This window comes from Myotis lucifugus, unplaced genomic scaffold (assembly GCF_000147115.1).
Source record: "Myotis lucifugus unplaced genomic scaffold, Myoluc2.0 scaffold_415, whole genome shotgun sequence".
Taxonomy (NCBI): Eukaryota; Metazoa; Chordata; class Mammalia; order Chiroptera; family Vespertilionidae; genus Myotis; species Myotis lucifugus.
The window spans coordinates 569,747-588,402 of NW_005871463.1; the positions used below are offsets into that span (position 1 = coordinate 569,747).

The 18,656-nt window shown below is 61.8% G+C and overlaps 4 protein-coding genes across 6 annotated transcripts in view; 2 read left to right on the forward strand and 2 right to left on the reverse strand.

Annotated features, from left to right (window-relative positions):
* Positions 1 to 387: 387 nt before the first annotated feature.
* CORO1B (coronin 1B) lies at positions 388 to 4,903 on the forward strand. The gene is made up of 10 exons (XM_006102496.3): positions 388 to 625; positions 992 to 1,114; positions 1,220 to 1,349; positions 1,489 to 1,670; positions 1,758 to 1,877; positions 2,593 to 2,697; positions 2,773 to 2,918; positions 3,112 to 3,169; positions 3,973 to 4,248; positions 4,417 to 4,903. The coding sequence occupies exons 1-10, from the start codon at positions 425 to 427 to the stop codon at positions 4,540 to 4,542; spliced, it is 1,467 nt and encodes a 488-aa protein (XP_006102558.2). The 5' UTR covers positions 388 to 424; the 3' UTR covers positions 4,543 to 4,903.
* Positions 4,904 to 5,058: 155 nt separating this feature from the next.
* Positions 5,059 to 7,299, forward strand: PTPRCAP (protein tyrosine phosphatase, receptor type C associated protein). Its single transcript, XM_014467826.2, has 2 exons — positions 5,059 to 5,344; positions 6,444 to 7,299. The coding sequence occupies exons 1-2, from the start codon at positions 5,342 to 5,344 to the stop codon at positions 7,068 to 7,070; spliced, it is 630 nt and encodes a 209-aa protein (XP_014323312.1). The 5' UTR covers positions 5,059 to 5,341; the 3' UTR covers positions 7,071 to 7,299.
* A 103-nt stretch (positions 7,300 to 7,402) lies between these two features.
* RPS6KB2 (ribosomal protein S6 kinase B2) lies at positions 7,403 to 13,744 on the reverse strand. 3 transcript variants are annotated; one of them, XM_006102497.3, is made up of 16 exons: positions 13,563 to 13,742; positions 13,183 to 13,223; positions 12,971 to 13,091; positions 12,640 to 12,708; positions 11,213 to 11,360; positions 10,077 to 10,134; positions 9,958 to 9,977; positions 9,843 to 9,923; positions 9,649 to 9,739; positions 9,475 to 9,565; positions 9,254 to 9,361; positions 8,646 to 8,708; positions 8,466 to 8,543; positions 8,269 to 8,376; positions 8,060 to 8,172; positions 7,403 to 7,800 (listed from the first exon to the last, which is right to left on the reverse strand). In XM_006102497.3, the coding sequence occupies exons 1-16, from the start codon at positions 13,644 to 13,646 to the stop codon at positions 7,614 to 7,616; spliced, it is 1,461 nt and encodes a 486-aa protein (XP_006102559.1). In that variant the 5' UTR covers positions 13,647 to 13,742; the 3' UTR covers positions 7,403 to 7,613. The 3 variants fall into 3 exon arrangements, with proteins under 3 accessions (XP_006102559.1, XP_023599588.1, XP_023599589.1); XM_023743820.1 differs by having other exon boundaries at positions 9,843 to 9,918; positions 9,953 to 9,977; XM_023743821.1 differs by lacking the exon at positions 7,403 to 7,800 and adding an exon at positions 7,813 to 7,984 and having other exon boundaries at positions 8,041 to 8,172; positions 9,843 to 9,918; positions 9,953 to 9,977; positions 13,563 to 13,744.
* Positions 13,745 to 14,864: 1,120 nt separating this feature from the next.
* CARNS1 (carnosine synthase 1) overlaps positions 14,865 to 18,656 on the reverse strand; it is a 6,723-nt gene continuing 2,931 nt past the window's right edge. The window contains 1 exon segment of the mRNA XM_023743853.1: positions 14,865 to 17,100. Within this exon segment, the coding sequence (XP_023599621.1) occupies positions 15,832 to 17,100 (1,269 nt within the window). The 3' untranslated portion in view covers positions 14,865 to 15,831.

The window sequence follows — 18,656 nt, forward strand, 5'->3', positions numbered from 1 at the left end:
CCTGCCAGGCCCCCCGCGCCGGCCGGGGGCTCCCTGCGCATTCCTGCGGGCCCCGCACATCCCCGGGACTCGGCCCCCCTGCCCGCCCCCCTCTCACCAGCTCCCACATCCCGGGCGAAGGAGCCTGCGGGGAGTTGCCTGGGACCCACGGAGGGAGCAGCTGAGCGCGCTCTGGCTTTGGCCCTCCGCCCCCTGCTCCCCCGCACGCACCGGAGCCAGGAGGGCCCCAGGGAAGGGGCCTCCGAGGGCTCAGCAGTGCCCTCTGCCCCGGGGGCAGGCAGCCGGGGTCTGCACCTGTGGCCCCGTCCTGTAGGGGAAACCGAGCCAGGCGGGTGGTGATGACCAGGCCCCAGCGGCATCCCCCTGGGAGGCGGGGGGCTGTCGCGCTGGGCGGCCGCTGACCAGGCCTCTGCACCCCGCAGACATGTCCTTCCGAAAGGTGGTTCGGCAGAGCAAATTCCGGCATGTGTTCGGGCAGCCGGTCAAGAATGACCAGTGTTATGAAGACATTCGCGTGTCCCGCGTCACCTGGGACAGCACCTTCTGCGCCGTCAACCCCAAGTTCCTGGCGGTGATTGTGGAGGCCAGCGGCGGGGGCGCCTTCCTGGTGCTCCCCCTAAGCAAGGTGGGGCCCCCCTCGAGGGCTGGGGAAGGACTGGAGGTGGCTTGGCCCCTCCCACCAGACCCATGTCCACATCCCATATCTTGCCCATCCCCGCACTGCCGGGAAGGTGTCATAATCCACATTTTTCCCAGAAGGAGAAAGTCTTTTATGGCTCCTGAGTCAGGGTCAGAGGCAACCATTTCCTGCTCACCTGGTGGTGCCCGTGAGGCAGAGGTGGGCCAGGAGGAGCAGTCACATCTGGGCCACCTGTGGGCCAGGCCTGGTGCACCTTTCCTGCTCCCTGGAGGGGAAGGCTGAGGCTCTGGGCGGGATGGAGCTTGGGCGCCTTGAGCCCTCCCTGATGGTCCGGTTCCCTCATGCCCGCAGACGGGCCGCATTGACAAGGCCTACCCGACCGTGTGTGGGCACACGGGACCTGTCCTGGACATTGACTGGTGTCCCCACAACGACGAAGTCATTGCCAGTGGCTCTGAGGACTGCACGGTCATGGTGAGGTGTGGGGCTGTGGTGGGCCCAGGGTGGCAGGGGTGGTTCGAGGCTGCTGGAAGCGTGGCCAAGCGCAGGCCGTAGCTGGCAGCCTCACCCCTCCCGCAGGTGTGGCAGATCCCGGAGAACGGGCTGGTCTCGCCGCTGACAGAGCCGGTGGTGGTGCTGGAGGGGCACACCAAGCGAGTGGGCATCGTTACCTGGCACCCGACGGCCCGCAACGTGCTGCTCAGCGCAGGTCTGCACCACCCACCCCCGCCCTCGAACCTCCCACACCTCCTCCCAGGCCCATCTGAGAGATGAGAAAGCGGAGGCCCCCCCGTAGGGTGCTCAAAGCAGGCCTGGGCCTGGAAGGCTGACGTCCCCCCACCTGGCAGGCTGTGACAATGTGGTGCTCATCTGGAACGTGGGCACGGCGGAGGAGCTGTACCGCCTGGACAGCCTGCACCCCGACCTCATCTACAACGTCAGCTGGAACCACAATGGCAGCCTCTTCTGCTCCGCGTGCAAGGACAAGAGCGTGCGCATCATCGACCCCCGCCGGGGCACCTTGGTGGCGGTACGTGACCCCGGAGGGCGAGGGGGGCAGTGAACAGGCCGAGGGGCTCTATTCAGGCGTCGCACTGACCACCATGACCCCCACCAGGAGCGGGAGAAGGCCCACGAAGGGGCTCGGCCCATGCGGGCCATCTTTCTGGCTGACGGCAAGGTGTTCACCACAGGCTTCAGCCGCATGAGCGAGCGGCAGCTGGCGCTCTGGGACCCGGTGAGTGGCCCTGGCTGGCCTGAGGTGGCCGGAGGTGGCAGGCTTGAGACTTGGCGCCATCCCCCCACCCCACCCCACCCCGGGCGAGGAGTGCGGGAGTCACCCTGAAGAGACGGGTGGTTCCCAGGTTCTCAGCCCAGCACCTGAGGCTCTCAGGACCCGGAGCCCTGCCAGCCGCTCCTGTTCCTGCCCCCTGCTCTCCGGCCTCCCCTGTGCCTCCAGCTACCTCCGAGCCTCTGTCCACATTGTTCTTACCAACTGGAGGGGCTTTCCCTCCTTCGCTTGCCTGCTCCTACCCAGCTGCCCTTTGAGACCCAGTGCAGAGGCCCCTCCTCCAGGAAGCCTCCCCGCCCTTCCCCTGAAGTGCTCTGTCCACAGCTGTACTTCTGGATCCTGATCTCCAGGGGCCCCTGAGACAGGCTGGTGCTTCCTGGCACCCCCGCTCCCACGTGGTGGGGATTGTCAGCACTTGCTCAGTGGCCTGGGAGTAGTCTGAAGGCCTGGCGTAGGCCAGGGAAGTGGGACCCTGGGAGCCGAGGGGAGCCAGGAGGGCTTGGTGGGGCACACTATGTAGGCGAAGGCTGAGAGGTGGGAGAGAACCCACCGGCCTGGGATGGGAGGCTGGCTGGGGCCGTCCCGATGGAGCGTTGGGACATCGAGGGGAGAGGGGAGTGTGGCCTGGCCTGGCCTGACTGCACCCTCCCCCACATGCCAGGCAAACCTCGAAGAACCCATGGCGCTGCAGGAGCTGGACTCAAGCAACGGGGCCCTGCTGCCCTTCTATGACCCTGACACCAATGTGGTCTACGTGTGCGGCAAGGTGAGGCTGGGCAGGCCTGGTGGACGGGGAAGAGGGATGCCCGAGCACTGAGACCTGGTCCCGCCCACCCCACAGGGCGACTCCAGCATCCGGTACTTTGAGATCACAGACGAGTCCCCCTACATCCATTTCCTGAACACGTTCACCAGCAAAGAGCCCCAGAGGGGCATGGGCAGCATGCCCAAGCGGGGCCTGGAGGTCAGCAAGTGCGAGATCGCCCGGTAAGAGGGACCATCTAGGTGAGGGGGTGGCCCAGGGGCAGGGTTGAGAGGTCAAATTATAGAAGACTGCTTAGGAGGCCCCGGGGGTAGGAGTCAGTCTTAGAGGGGCTGGGTGAGGACTGGGAGTGGGGAGTAGAGGGAGCCAGGACAGCTGGTAGGGGTTCCATGGCTCCTCCCTCCCTCCCTTTTCCAGGTTCTATAAACTGCATGAGCGCAAGTGTGAGCCCATTGTCATGACTGTGCCAAGAAAGGTGAGGCCACCCAGTTCCCCCGTCCTACCCGACAGTGTGTGGGCACCCACTCCCTTCTCCTGCAGACAGGCCATGTGGGGTGAGGCCTGTGAATGAGACATGGCTGGGTGTGGGTGCAGTCAGTGGGTTGGGCAAACACCAGGGTGTCCCCAGGTGTTGGGCTGTCCTGGGCAGGGGACAAGCTGAGATAAGGGTGAGAGCCAAGGTCCTGCTCTGGATGAACCACAGGAGACAGCCAGGAGGGCTTCTCGTCGGAGGCCGGCTGGCAGTGTGGCTGGGGCAGGGCCCTCCAGTGGTGGGCAGTCGGCCAGGCACAGGGCACAGAGCTGGGAATGGAGAGGGGCAGGGAGTCTGGCTGCAGCGGAGGCCCCATGAGGCTGGGTCTCAGATGCCCAGCCAAGAGCTTTGGACGGGTTTCCTCCTTCTCCAGCCAGCATTTGCTGAGTGACCATTCAGTGCCAGGCACGTCCCAGGGAGCCGAGCTGTGAACCAGACTGACAGGGCTGTCCCAGGCGCTCACAGTCCCTGGGCACAGCCATGACGCCCGGAATCCCACCAAGCCCTGCTTAGGAAGGTTGGGGAAGGCTTCAGAAGGAGCAGTTGGCGGTGTCCAGAAGGGAAGTAAAGGGACAGACTGAGCTTAGACAGGTGGTGACTCAGGGCCAGGCCACTGGGGAATGGGTTAACAGGGTGCAGGCCTGGAGGCCAGGAGAGTGATGAGGAGGTGGCCACCTAGCGTCCAGACAAAAGGACGCTGATGGTGGGCCCCCAGCTGATCCCGACTTCCCTCACCCCCTGCCCAGTCGGACCTCTTCCAGGATGATCTGTACCCCGACACGGCAGGGCCCGAGGCGGCCCTGGAGGCGGAGGAGTGGGTGAGCGGGCGGGACGCAGACCCCATCCTCATCTCCCTGCGGGAGGCCTACGTGCCCAGCAAGCATCGGGACCTGAAGGTCAGCCGGCGCAACGTGTTATCAGACAGCCGGCCTGCCGTGGCCCCTGGCTCCACTCGCCCAGGGGCCTCCACACCTGCAGCCTCCAATACAACCGCCCCCAGCAGCAGCCTCACCGGAGCTGGGGTACGTGCTGGTGGTCTGGGTGGTGTTGGGAAGCCCCGGTGTGCTGTGTGTGTCTGAACCATTTGCTGTTTCTCCCTGAGCCTCAGGCCCCTCCCTGCCTGGTAGTTGATTTAGGGAGGGCTACAGCTCTGTGACCCCTGACCCCCCCCCCCCCCCATATCCCTGCAGGAGGCTGGTAAGCTGGAGGAGGTGATGCAGGAGCTGCGGGCACTCAGAGCACTGGTCAAGGAGCAAGGGGAGCGGATTGGCCGCCTGGAGGAGCAGCTGGGCCGCATGGAGAATGGGGACGCATAGGACCACAGGCCACAGGCCCAATGGATGCCATTCCCACCTCACCTCCTCCTCCTCCTCTACCCCCTCCTCACTCAGCCTCTGCTATCAGGTCACACTGCTGGCTGGCTGTCCCCTGTCCCCTGCCCCCTGCTGAGGGCCTCTGGGGCAGGTTCAAGGGCCAGTCCACACCCTGACCCATCCTGTGGCCCAGGATGGAGCTGCCTGGCTTTTGTCATTGTTACTGTGGAGGATTTTTGTACCAACACAAGCTTATATTCTGAGGGACCATCTCCCCACTCCTGCCCATTCCCCGCTCCCCCCTTGGAGGAGTAGGAGGGATGGGCTCTATATTTTCATTCCAAATAAAATTCTCTTTCTAAAAGCCAGGTTTGCCATTCTGCTGCAGGTGGGGCTGGGAAAAGAAAAGGGGACAGTTGAGGCCGCAGGAATCATCAACTTGAGAAAGATCTGGGGGTCATGAGCATCCCCCACCGTCAGCTTCCCTGAATTCTTCCCTGAAGACTGAGGCAAAAGACGCGTGGGAACCTTTAGGGCCATATCCTGCTGAGCTGGCTGCCCGCTTCCTCTTCTTGGAGGCCTGGTCACAGGCTCCACACAGCCTGGCCCAGCGAGAGGCCTGTGAGGGTCAGGGTGGTCCCAAGAGGCTCAAGGGGCCTATGGCAGAGAGGGCTGGGTGGGGTATCGTGGGCAGGAAGCGGAAGCGTCAACCCCTAGCTGCACTTGAGCGCGAGAGCTCACTTCTCACTCGGTGCTGTTGGAGCTAGAGGTGGGCACCCAGCGCTGAGAAGCCCGCGGACCCATGGTGAGCGTTGGAGCCCGCTGGGTCCTTGGGTGGGGGTGACAGGAGGTCAGAGGGAGTTAAGGAAGGATTCCCTCTATGGGGCTAAAAGCAACCCGTCCCGGCAGAGGACAGAACAGAGAGCCAGGACAGGTGTGGGGCAGAAGCTGGGCCTTTCTCTCCCTTCACCTCAGAGCTGGGCCTCCCTGGGACTCGGGTTATGACACAGACCTGCTTAAAGACCCCCGGAGAGACCCTCCCCTGCTCTGCTGGTGAGCCTGCCTGGGAGGGAGTCTTGCTTGTACCTCTGCACCCCTCCCCCAACACCCCCACCTGCCTTGTTCCAACCGCAGGCTTCCTCTGGCAGCTGCACCCGCCTCCCCCAGCCTCTGAGGCCCCCAGGGACAGAGTTAAACTGAACGGAAATGCTGCAGCTGGGGCAGTGGCAGAGCTGGGGGAAGAGGAGTCTCAGGGACCCCCTTCCCGGGACCTGGCCAAGTGGACAGTGGACAGTTGCCTTGGGACTGGTTCCTCCATCCCAGGCCTCGGGAAAAGCCAGCCCCAACACCAACCTTGCAGGCTCCCTCCGTCCCCACCCTGCCCGCCCTGGCAGTGTTTGACAGTCAACCATTTATCGAGCACCTACTATGTGCCAGGAATTTTTTAGGTGCTTGAGCCAGAAAGATGCCTGTCTTCCTGCAGTTAATTCTGGTGGGGGGAAGATAAACCTAATAAACAAGCAGCATTCCTATTGGGCTAGGATTGGGGGGTGGGTAGTGGAGCTGGGCTGGGCTGCAGGGATGAGGTCAGGGTGGTGATCCAGGTCAGGTTAGGCCTCACTGAGGTTCTCAGAGCTAAGGTGAGAGGCGAGCCATGTGGCTGGCAGGAAGGGGAGGAGGGACGGGACCTTCCCGGCAGAGTCCTCCCTCTGAGCCCCCACAGCAGCAGGCTTAGAAGGTGCAGTGGGAGGAAGGAGGACAGGTCTCAGGGCAAGAACCTTGTTGACAAGCAAAGAGTTGGGCTTTTCTGCTCAACGGTCCCCATTTTGCCCAAAAGGCAACCCAGGACCCAGTCACCCAGCCTGCCCGTGGCCTGGGGATGAGCCCTGCCTGTCTCCCCACAGGACCGGCCCTGTGCCCTCGGGCTTGGGACGCTGCTGGCCCTGCCAGGGGTCCTGGGCTCCGGCGGCAGTGCCAAGGACACGGTGGGCTCCAGCTCTGTCACTGTGGTCCTGCTGCTGCTGCTGCTCCTCCTGCTGGTCACTGCCCTGGCCCTGGCCTGGCTCCGCCTCAGCCGAGACTCTGGAGGCTACTACCACCCGGCCCGCCTGGGGGCTGCGCTGTGGGGCCGCACCCGCCGCCTGCTCTGGGCCAGCCCACCAGGCCGCTGGCTCCGGGCCCGGGCGGAGCTGGAGTCACCAGATGAGGACCCCGAGCGGCAGGAGGATGAGCAGGACGAGGAAGACTACAGCTTCAATGGTGGTCCCCAGAAGGCCGAGCCCCAGGAAGAGGAGCAGTGGTGTGGAGAGCAGCACAGCCCACAGCATGGCCCAGAGCCCGCACAGGAAGCACGCGACGGTGACATCGGCGACACTGAAGGGGGCCTGAGCCTCGGCTCCAAGGAGCTGCAAGGCTCAGCAGGCAGCTCCGAGGCCCTGCTGAGCGACCTGCACGCCTTTGCTGGCAGCGCCGCCTGGGACGACAGTGCTGGGGCAGCTGGGGGCAAGGGCCTCCATGTCACCGCCCTGTAGGGGCCAGCCCTGGGGCCACATCCCTGTCGCTGCGCCTCTGCTTCCCCAGCTGCCATGACGGGAGTCTGCCTGCCCTGGACCCCACTGTCACGTCCACAGGGAGAGCCTCAGACTGTCACTCGCCCCTCAGTCTTGTCCCCGAGGCCATGCATCTCTGCCCCCTCCGGGAAGGGCACTCATTCCCTGGGGCACTGAGCAGCCCTCTGAAATAAAACCCTCCAGCCCTGTGCTTCTGTGGTCCTGTAGTGACCCTTCTGCCCCTGAGCAGAAGCTCCTCTGGCACGACCTTGCCCACTCCTGCCCCCAGACGGCCAAAGAAAGAGCCAGGTCGGTGCCATGATCTGATCCTTTATTCTGCGAGCACACAGCTCAGCGGCGGGAGGCCCTCCCCCGCAGCCAGCCCCCGCTCCTGATTCAGGGGCATGGCCACTCCCAACACAGACGCTCTCACACACACTCACTCCTGTACCCCAACGTCCCCTGCGGTCCTTCTTGGCCTGCAGGGAGGAGCCTCAGCAGCTGGCTTCATCCCTGCCCATCCTCCTAGTGCCCAGGGTGCCCACGGCCCCTCTTGGACTTCTTTTTCCCTGAGGGGGGTCGGATGGGGAGGGGGACAGTGCTCGAGGGTGGTGGTGGCGGTGCTGGCAGGAGAGGAGGTAGAGGGGGCTCCATGGGCTCTGGTGGGCCGGGGCTGGGCCGGAACCCCTCAAAGGGTGAGAACTTCAGGGGGCTGCAGGGGAAACCAAGGCAGAGTCAGTGCCTCCTGGCACCAGGGCAGGAGGGCCGACTTCCCCACCTGCCTGGGTACATAGGCTGTGAGGGCAAGTGCCCACCAGGCAGCCCCTGCCACCAGGCATCCCCGAGTTGGATGGGAACTGAGGCTAATGCCGGCTAAGAGCCTCAGCCAGGGCCGCCCTGGGCTTGACGGCAGAGCCACAGCTCGAACCGGCCTCCTGGCCCAGCCCTAGGCTCCCCTCTGCTCCGAGTACCTGATGGGGGTCCGGGGGCTGCTGTTGAGGCGCCTGGGGGAGCGCCGCTTGGGCTGGAAGGAGAAGCCCTCCTTGATGCTGTCCAGGACGGAGGGCGCCACGTACGTGAAGCCCTGGGGGCAGAGGCAGGGCAGGCGATGCTCAGCAGCCACTGCTCCTCAGCCAATCCCGCCCGTGTCCCCAGAAGCTGCAGGCCGCCCAGACCATACCAGGAAGGCCTGGTTGGCGCTCTCACTGAGGGCCGTATCGTCCGGACTGTCCACTGGTGTCTGCCGCGTGAAGTGGGTGTCAAACTGGCTCACGTCCTCTTCTGACTGCTGTGGGCAGACCCGAGGGGGGAGGGGTCAAGGGGCGTCCAAAATGGGGGTCCTCCACCCACCCCTGGGCCCATGGGACCACCACTCACCAGACAGGGCCTGAAAGGGGGGTCCACACGGCGGGCCAGGAGATCATCCCAATTAATGTGCCGGAAAAAGGGGTGCCTCTGTGGGTAGAGCGCCCCCAAACATGCCAACAGCTCACCCCCCTTGGCTCCCTCAGTAACTCTCTGCCCTCCAGCACCCCCCTATGGTGGTTCCAGGCCCACCTGTACATCAGCAGCGTCCCCTGGGCCACCCCCGATCCGTTGGCTGGGATTCCGCTTCAGAAACTAAAGGACAGGACAGAGGGTGAGGGTCTGGGACAGAGGTGGTGCTCGGGGGTCCCCGTGTTCCCAGGAGCTGGCTGGGGAGCGGATGGGGGGTGGGGAGGAGGGAGAAGGGGGAGGAGAAGGCCTCTGGAGTGTGGGCTCTACCTACTGATGCTCAGACTTCCAAGGTTTGGCCCAATGTCCCCTTCTCTACGAAGCCTTTACAAAGGCCCACGGCTGCTGGCATCACCCCTGGGTGCTTTAGCGGGGACCCAACTCCAAACCTGCCTGAGGGCCTACCGTGCCCTGGTTGCCTTTTCAGTGGAAGAGTGGCCAGCTCATCACGAACGCTTTGCAAGTTAGGACCAGGGACTTGGGGTCGGCAGCTGCTCTGCGTCAGAGCTAAGCCCCAAGCTCCATGTCTGGAACTGCAAAGTGGGGCTCCTCCATCCCAGGGGCCCCCGCAGGCTGGAGTGCTCTGGCGCCCCACGACCCAGAGGCACTCAGGAACCCACGCAGGGCCTGGGAAATGAGCCGGGCTGGACCAAGGGCAGGAGGGAGCCCACCTTTTTGACGAGGTCCCGGGCATCCGGGGTGAGGTAAGGGGGCAGCGTCAGCTTCCCTTTGATGATCTTGTCCATGGTTTTCTTCCGATTCTCTGCCGTGAAGGGTGGCTGAGGGGAGGAGGGTGAGAGGAGCCTTGTGGGCCTCCCTCCGGGCCCTGCCCTGCCTGGGAGAGGGACCTCCTCCTGCCCTCACTCCGCCCCCCCCAGGAGGCTGGACTTGCCGATCCAGTGAGCATGTCGTACATCAGGGCGCCCAGGCTCCACCAGTCCACCGCCCGGTTGTGGCCGCTGCGCACCAGAATCTCAGGGGCCCTGGAAGTCGGGTAGCACCATCAGCTGCGCCAGGCCCTTCCTGGCTGTCCTCCCGACCCTGGGCCTCGCCAGCTGCCCCTTACATGTACTCAATGGTGCCACAGAAGGTGTGGGTGACGACACCCTCATGAATGGACTCCTTGCAGAGTCCGAAGTCCGTCAGTTTGATGTGGCCTGAGGAGGAGTGTTGGAGGAGTGGTCAGGGCCCAGGCCACCCCACGGGCTCCTCAGCCCTCCCCGCAGGTTCTGCCCAGTAGACACGACTGCACATACGCACCCTGGCTGCTCAGCATGATGTTCTCGGGTTTGAGGTCCCGGTAGATGATGCCGTGGGAGTGGAGGTGGCCCAGGGCGAGTGATGCCGTGGGAGTGGAGGTGGCCCAGGGCCAGTGTGATCTCTGCCAGGTAGAAACTGCAGAGACGGGACAGGGAGAGGGCAAGAGTGACGTGGGGGAGGCAGGCCCTCGGCATCCCTGGAGCCCCCGGGAGAGAGGTGGGAAGTAGCACCCACCAGGCCGTGTCTTCCAGGAAGATGCCCTCTCGCTCCAAGTGTGTGAAGAGCTCGCCGCCTGCGACACAAACACGTCAGCAGCCGTGTGCTGGGACCCAGCTCCTTTGTTCTCCGAGTCTTGGTTTCCTCTTGGGGGAGTGGGGCTCATGATTCCCGCCCTACCTGCCTCACAGAGCTGCCGTGGGGGTTCAATTCAATTCAGCAAACATCTACCGACGCCTACTCGGTGCCTGGCCCTGTGCTGGGTGAAGCTGGGGACAGAGATAAAGAGACCCAGCCATTGCCCTCAGGATGCTCAGTCTAACGGGAGAAGACATGCCAGACGGAGGCAGCAGCTCTGAGAGCTTAACCCCAAACACCTCACAGAGGAGACAAGGGAGGACAGAATTAATCCCAAGGTGAGGGGACAGGAAGGCCTGGCAGCAGTGGGACCTAAAGGGGGTGCTGAGATGGCGCTCAGGACTGGAGCTCACAGGGCTCCTTGGTGCAGATGGGGTAGGGGGAAAAGCAGGCCTGGACCGCTCCATGGCGAACAGGAGGCCCCCAGGAGAGGCCAGGCCAAGGAGGTCAGGCTGTATCCGGGCAGTTACAGGGAGCCATGAATTCTGAGGAGTGTTGGGAACAATGCCAGGCTCTGAGGCGACGACCTGGGAGTTAATGGAGGAGACACTCGGAGAGGCTGAGCCGGAGTTAGGACAGCTGTGCCCTCCCCCTGCCCTGGAAGAGTGGAGAGGATGGAGCCATGGCAGAGAATGACCTAACTGGCTCTGGGACCTGACTGGATGCAGGTAGATGATGCCTTGGAGTGGAGGTGGCCCAGGAGGAAGGAACAGGACACGAGGGGACAGTGGAAATGGATAAAACAGCCCTCTAGACTTCTAAACAAACTCCCACATTCCCATCCACCCCCAACACAGGCGAGGGACACAATAGGCATCAGATAGATGTTTGCTGAATGAATGAACAGATGAATGAATGAACGAATGAACGAATAAAGGGATGGACAGAGACTGACAGATGGGTGTGGGGGCCCCCTAGCTGTTCTACACACATCTCTCCAGGCTTCCCTCAGACCCCCAGACCTTCCTGTGCTGGTTCCTTGGCCCTGCCCATGCCCTCGCCGGGCCCCCCCATACCACTGAGGCACTCGAGGATGAGGTAGAGCTTGCCACCAGTCTGGAAGGCATAGGCCAGCTCCACAATGAAGGGGTGCTTCACTGACTCCAGAATGTTTCGTTCAGCCCGGGTGTGCGCCGTGTCCTTGGCGTTGCGCACAATCTTGGCCTGGAGAGGCAGGAATCGGTTAGAAGGTGGATCCCGGGGGCTCCTTCCGTCCCTCCAGCCATTATCCTCCAGCCACCCTCTCTCAACCTCTAGCAGTTTTCACAACCTCAGCACTACCGACGCCTTGGGCAGGGAGTTCCTTGGTGTGGGGGGCTGCGTCCCTGGTCTCTACCCACTGGGTACCATTAGCACCCTCTCTAGTCACGATTCCAAAATGTATCCAGGCATTGCCAAACGTCCCCTGGGGGGCAAGGCTGCCCATGCTCGAGAATTACTGTCAAAACAATACCCAGTCATGAGCTACATACTGACATTTCAGTCAACAACAAAGCACATCTATGACGTTGGTCCCACAAAGTATAATGAAGCTAAACATTTCTGTCTCCTAGTGATGAGGTAAAGTCCTAACGCAACCCATTTCTCGAATGTTTGTGGTGATGCTGGTGTAAACAGACCCACTGTGCTGCCAATTATATCAAAGTATAGCACTGCCCTGGCTGGTTTGGCTTGTTGGTTAGAGCACCGACCCGAGGACTGAAGGGTCGTGGGTTCAATTCCCAGTCAAGGGAATTGTGCCGTGGTTGCAGGCTCAATTCCTGGACCTGGCTGGGGCATGTACGGAAGGCTACCAATCTATGCATCTCTCTCACATCGATGTTTCTCTCTCTCTCTCTCCCTCTTTCACTCTGTCTAAAAATCAATGGAGAAATACCCTCTGGTGAGGATTTAAAAAAATATGGTACCCACAATTATGTAGAATACATATTTGCAAACAATAAATGATTATGTTACTGACTCATATATGTGCTGTACTATACTTTTTCTCTCTATTTTAGAGTGTGCTCTTTCTACTTATAAATACAACAGTCTGCTCTGCTTCACCGCAGTGGCCTCATACATCTCGTTTACAGCATCTTTGGATTGCATCACTTTCTCGTGTTTGATCTAATCTTGTGCTGTTTTGTGCAGTAATGTGCTGCACAGGCTGGTAGCCCAGGAGCAGCAGGCTCTGCCCTATTGTCTGGTGTGCAGGAGGTGAGACCATCTAGGTTATGTAAGTGCACACTGTGATGTTCGGAAACAATGAGATTGCCTAACAATGCATTGCTCAGAGTGTATGCCCTCATTAAGTGGGGCATGACTGTGATCACAATTGACAACAGACCAGCAAAGGCCCAAGAACAGAGCCTGTCTCCTCCATCATGCTCCCTGCCATCTCCCCAAAACCTGGTGTAGCACGTCGGGAATGGCAGATGTGTTGGCTGGACGAATAACTCACCTTCCTCAGGACCTTCATGGCATATATTTTGCCCAAGTTGGTGCCCTGCACCTTTCGCACCTGGAACACCTGTGGGGCAGGGAAGACAGGATCAACTTCCCTCTCTACACCCTGTCTTCAGAAGGCGCCACCCCACCCTGAAGCACTGGGACCTCGAGGCTGATGCCACCTAAGGGTGGGGCAGTAAAGATTTCAAGTCCGATTCTAAAAGCATTTGCCCTTCCACCCTTTACGTTTCTGCCTCTGGGTTCTGTGGGAGGCTCCGGATTGACAAGCCTCGTTTGTTGGAAGCCCTGGCGGTGAAGCCTGTGAGGAAGGAGGGGGGCAGTACCTTGCCATAGCCCCCCTTGCCCAGCACACGCAGCAGCTCAAAGCAGTGGGGCCCAATGCGCTCGGGGCCGGGGTTCACACTGGTCTCCGTCAGCTCCACCTCCTCATAGTGGCCCGCGGGCCTGTGGACACAGGAGGGCGATGGGGGCAAGGCTCCCTCCTCCCCCGGTTCCCTTTCCCACTCCCGCCTCCCCCCGCACGACCCTCACTCACTCCAGGGCAGCCGTCCTCAAGTCGGCGAGGGGACACGCGTCCTGTGGGGAACCGAGGGGTCAGAGGCCAGGGAGGTGCAGGACCGCTCCCGCACGAGCTGGGCTGCTCGGCCCAGGAGAGGAAGGGGCGGGAATGGGAGCTGGCAGGTGACGGGCAGGACTGGGAGGAGAGGACGAGAGCAGAAAAGGAAGGATCGGGGGTAGGGCCTGGAAGGCAGGTCGGGGTGGCAGTGGGGAAGGAGCTGAATAGGGGCCGGGATCTGAGAAAGATCGGGGTCTGCAGGAGCGGGGTCCACTCTGATGGGGGGCGCCGAGGCGATCCCAACGGCTGGGTGATGGGATCGGCTCTGGGATCCAGCCGCGCCCGGGAGGACCACTCACCGCAGGGCTGAACTCTGGCTCGCCCTCGCCCTCGCCCTCGCTGCCTTCCTCCGTCTCCAGGTCCAAGTCAAATACGGCCGCCATGGCGGCGCCGGCCCCGCGGGACCCTCGGCGCGTACCAGCGGCTCGGTGACTGACAGCCCGGGCCGGGCCTCAACGTCATCTCTCCGCGACGTCGACGGCGGCCGGCCGCGCGCGCCGATGACGCAAGCACATCTCCCTCCCGAGAGCCGGCCGCTTGGCCCTAGCGAGGAGGAAATATGGCGTCCGCCGCAAGGCCTCTCGGGAGTTGTAGTTCCAGATTACCAGGACGCCCAAACCGGCGGCACCCTCTGTCGAAACCTTCAGTCTTCCCAGCACAGCTCTCCGGGAGAGGCACCGGCCCGGGGCGGCCTGGGAGGCGCCCATCTTGGCTCTTAGAGAGTTTGAATGGGGCAGAGCCGGACGCGCGTACAGGTATGAGTGTAAATGCAGTTCCCAGCCCTGCTGAGCCTTTCGCTGCCAGGCTGGCTGGGTGGCGATTGGCCAGGTCACGTCTCCCATCTGTTCGCCCCTGAAAGGGAGGCGGCTGCATCAGTGTCTCCCTAACGTGCCTCCGTACCTCCGTGTTCTGTCTCCGTGCCTCCGGGTTCCCGGACCCTGCAGGTCAGAGCATTTACTCGGTGACTGCTCCGTGCCCAACTGACTGCCAGGCTTTGTTGCCAGGTTCCTGCCAGAAAGGACTTGTGTCTCATTCATCCACCTGTAAATATAGGCTTCTGTTGGAATTTGCTCCGCTGCCAATTTAAGCACATTTTGTAATCCGGCTACCTGATACGGAATAGGCGCTTAATAAAACTTTGTTAAAAGAATGAATGAATGAACGAACGAACGAACGAACACACCAAACCTGGTCTGTGACTTTAGATTTGGGCATGCATTCTTATTGGATGGGGCTCTGTGGGGGTGAATTGGACCAGATGAGGCCTGGGTGAGTAGATATAAATTCAGATATACAGCTCTCAGGGGTCTCCGTGCTGGAGGAGGGTCATCTGGTTGGATGTGACCCTGTGGGTGTAATTCCACCCTTAGGAGGCCCTCAGGTTTGGGTGCTGGTGTGGATTCTCCTGGCAGGCTCCCACAAAGGTCAGCCCAACAGCCTGGCCAGTGTGGCGGTTGTCCTTAGCTCCAGATGTTACAGGTATCCCCTAGCCACCCCTCACTTCTCCCTTCCCCACAGAGCTGAGCCTGAGAGATGTCCAAGTCGCAAGAACCTATCGCAGACCCTGGACCTTTAAGTAGTCCTTAAGCCTTTATTTGGAGAGGGATGCTTCTGGAGCTGTCCACAGCTCCTATGCTGAGCACACAGGAGCTCTTAAAGCAGCAAGAGTGAGACTCTCCTCTGCCAGTGCTAGTTAGGTGAACCAGAGGCCAAAGCACCTAAGCTTGGGGACGATACATGATGCATGAGGGGCTGTTCACATGTGTGAGGGCCACATATGAGGGCAGGGAGGTTAGCAAGGCCTAGAAGCCGAGTGGGCGGGTAAGACAGTAAAAGCAGGAACCTGGACCCTACACCTTGTCCCTCGACATTCCACCCACTGTGATATGACCTTCAGGCAATGGTTTTTCCTCTTGGAGCCTCTTTCCTCATCTAACGGGTCAGTCATGTCTACCTGGAGGGGAGATGGTAACTGCTGACCTCCGGCCACCTGCTTCTACTGCTCAGGTCAAGTGAGGCAGGTGCAGCCTTGCCAGAAGTTGTCAGCAGGCTCTACAACTGTCCTGGAATTTGTTAAATGCGGGGGTGAGAGTGAGAGGACAGGGCGTTTAGTCTCAGGTTTTCTTGGGATTTGTCCAAGGCCAGGGCCTGCCAGGTTCTCTCCTCCTGTCGATGGCAGGGAGAGAGAGATGCTTGGAGGGGTGGCAGCATGGGCTAGGTTTGGGCACACTCCCACCTCCCTGGAGGTGGTGTGTGTGTGCACACACGCGTGTGCAGCTGTTGTCCTTTCTCCATGGCAAGAGTCCTGGGGTAGCTGTGGGCTGGACTGGGGCCTTTGGGAGGGAAAGAGGGCCCAGTGGCCCCCCAGTTGCTATCTTTTATGGCCCTTAATCCCAGGAGGCCTTGGTGTCAAAATGGCCCTGCCACTCTGGAACGGACCCGAGGCCTAGGAGTGGGCCAGTCTGGGGCTGGGACAGGGCGATGGGTGGAGAGGCAGGGAGAGTGTCAGGAAGCTGAAGGCAGCACGGCGCCCCTCCAGCACTCTGGCCCTGCCCCCTGACACCAGTGCTATTTGAAGTGGGACAGGAAGTGGGCAACGGGGTAGTGGGGCCCATCGATGCCCAGGCCCTGGCAGAGTCCCAGCAGGCGGAGGCGGGCCTCGGCCGGGCTGGGCCCAGCACAGGCCACACTGCAGTAGGGCTCCTCATACTCGCCAGGCACCTGGGCCTCCTCTAAAGATGTAAACTGGCTGAAGCGCAGCAGGCCCCGGTCGTGAAGAGCCTGCAGAGCCTCTTGGCTGGCAGTGGAGCGCAGCACCTGCAGGTGCTGGGACACTAGGCCAGTGACACCCACCAGGTAGCCAGTGGCTCGTGGGTGAGGGGGCACGGCAGGCCGCAGGCCACAGGCCACCATCGCCGCAGCCAGCAGCAGGTCCACGCCGTAGAGCTCCTGGATCCAGTCTCGAAGGTAGAAGCCACCCATGCGGGGGTTGATCTCAATGAGCCGAGGCCCAGCCCCGGTCAGCTTGAGCTCTACATTGAAAACCCCATCCAGCAGCCCGCAGCCCAGGCAGCAGCGGAAGGCCGCCTGCACCAGCTGCGCCTCCTGCTCCGGAGCCAGCCCGGTGGGCATGCAGGCCGCCGTCTCCGTGAAGCCAGGCAGCCGCGTGGGGCCATTGTCAGAGACAAAGGCAGCCAGCAGCTCCCCACGGAACAGCACCACGTCCACATCGTGCTCCGTGCCCTCGATGAACTCCATCAGCAGCATGGAGTTGCCCCAGCCCAGCCCAATGCCAGGGTGATCGGCCTCACCCTGCAGGTCGTGGGCGATGCGTGAAAAGTGCTGGTGGCACTGCCGTGCATCCTCCACCAGCCGCACGCCCACTGCGCCCGCTCCAAACTCCAGCTTCATGACCCCGGGCAGGGGCACCTGGCGGACAGCCCTCTCCACGTCAGCCTCACTCTCCAGGGGGCAGCAAGGCACAGCATGGAGGGAGGGCGAGGGCCAGGGTGGGCCTTGGCGTCGCAGCAGGTGCAGTTGGGTGCGGCTCTTCTGCTTGGCCAAGCGCATGGCAGCCGGGGGGCTGCAGGGCAGACCCAGCTCCTGGCAGAGCAAGGCTGTGAGCACCAGGCAGTCGTCCCAGTAGGAGAAGCAGCCATCTAGCTGCAGGCCACGTGCCCGCACCAGCTCCGCCAGCAGCCGTGCATTCTCCTCATCCCTCCGGTGCTCCGTCACATCAAAGTGGATGAAGGTCTGCACCAGCTGGGAGGCGAAGTGGTTGGGGTCTGACTCCACCAGGTGCAGCTGCAGAAACCACAGGAAGGCAACACATTCAGATCAGCCCGTGCCGGCCGCTGAGGAAACAGAATGGAGCCCAGAAGGTGGTCTTGACCCTCAAGGGAGATGGGTTTACCAACATTAGGTGCTCAAGAAATAATCGATGATGACTGAGTAGACGGGAGGTGCAGAGGTGGGGCATGTAACCCAGCCTGGAGGGGAGAGAAAGCACCTAGAAGAGGCGGTGCTTAAGCTGGGAGCCGGATAAGAGCCAGCCAGAGGAAAGAAGGCTGCAGGAGGGCGAGGGCAGAGGGGTGGGGTGCGAGGGCAAGTGTCCGCATTCCCGCAGGCAGCCTCACTCGGCCAGGATTTGTAGGGAAGCCACCAGGTCTGGGGCTCGGGACAGGCGGTCCGGTGTCTTTGGGGCATTATGCTCTTGGCCGCCATTTATCCAATGTGCTCTGACACTGGGAGATACGCACAGAAGAACCCAGTGGGGCCCACACCTCCAAAGCTCACTGCCCGCTGGGGGGAGGGGGGGGGCAGACAAAGCAGCTGGTACCCCGGGCAGAGCAGCCCCTGCAGAGGGCAGGGAGGGTGGCTGTCTGCACTGTAACATGTGAGGAGTGAAGAGGCATCCGGGTGACTGTGTGTGCAAGGCAGGGAACACAGAGGCACAGGGATGGCTGGGGAGGGGGAGCAGTGTACTGTGGGAGGGGGAGTAGTGTGAGGCCACTGTGTAGGTGGGGACCAGGAAGAGCCTAGATATTTGGCCTCCGTTTTTTATCTGCTCAATGGGGATAAGAATGCCTACTCTGCCTGCACGGCTCCAGAGTCTGTAACGAGGCCACTGCTGTGAACCTGACTCGGGATCTGTAAGCTGCTCCCAGCTCCCTCCTGGTGGTGCCCTCGGGATTCAGTCTCAAAGGAGGCGCCTGCCCTTTCTGCAGGCTCCTTAGCCCCGCATTCCCAGCCCGGTGCTGGCGCTAATCCCGAATGCGGCCCCCGCGCCTCCAGCCTGTCTACCCTGGGCTCCGCGTAGAACTGCGGGGACAGAGCCCGGCCCAGCGCGGCTCAGTGGTCGAGCATCGCCCTATGAAACAGGAGGTCGTGGTTTGATTCCGGTCAGGGCACGTGCCGGGGTTGCGGGCCGGTCCCCAGTGCGGGGCGTGCAGGAGTCAGCCCATCAATGATTCTCTCTCATCATTGATGTTTCTCTCTCACTCTCTCTCTCTCCCTCCCTCCCTTTCCCTTCCGCTCTGAAATCAATAAAAAATAAAAATTAAAAAAACTGCGGGGTGCGGGGACAGAACCGGGCTAGACTTCCCTGGGCCAGGCGGCTGGCTCGGCCCCTAGGACTGGGGTCCAGCGCCCCAGAGAGATCGCCGGGAGCAGACCCCACCCCTGAGGCTGCCCCGCCCCTAGACCCGCCCCCCCCACCCTGAATTCGGATAGCGAATTTTATGTTAGATTCAAACTGCGTAGCTACTCTGGTATAAAGGTCCTGAGCAAGAAAAATTGTCTCCATAAACACCACCAGTATATAAGATTAGTCGCCCCTCAGCAGGAAGGGTAGACCTGTGCTAACCGAAGTCCCGTACCCTTTCGCTCGTATA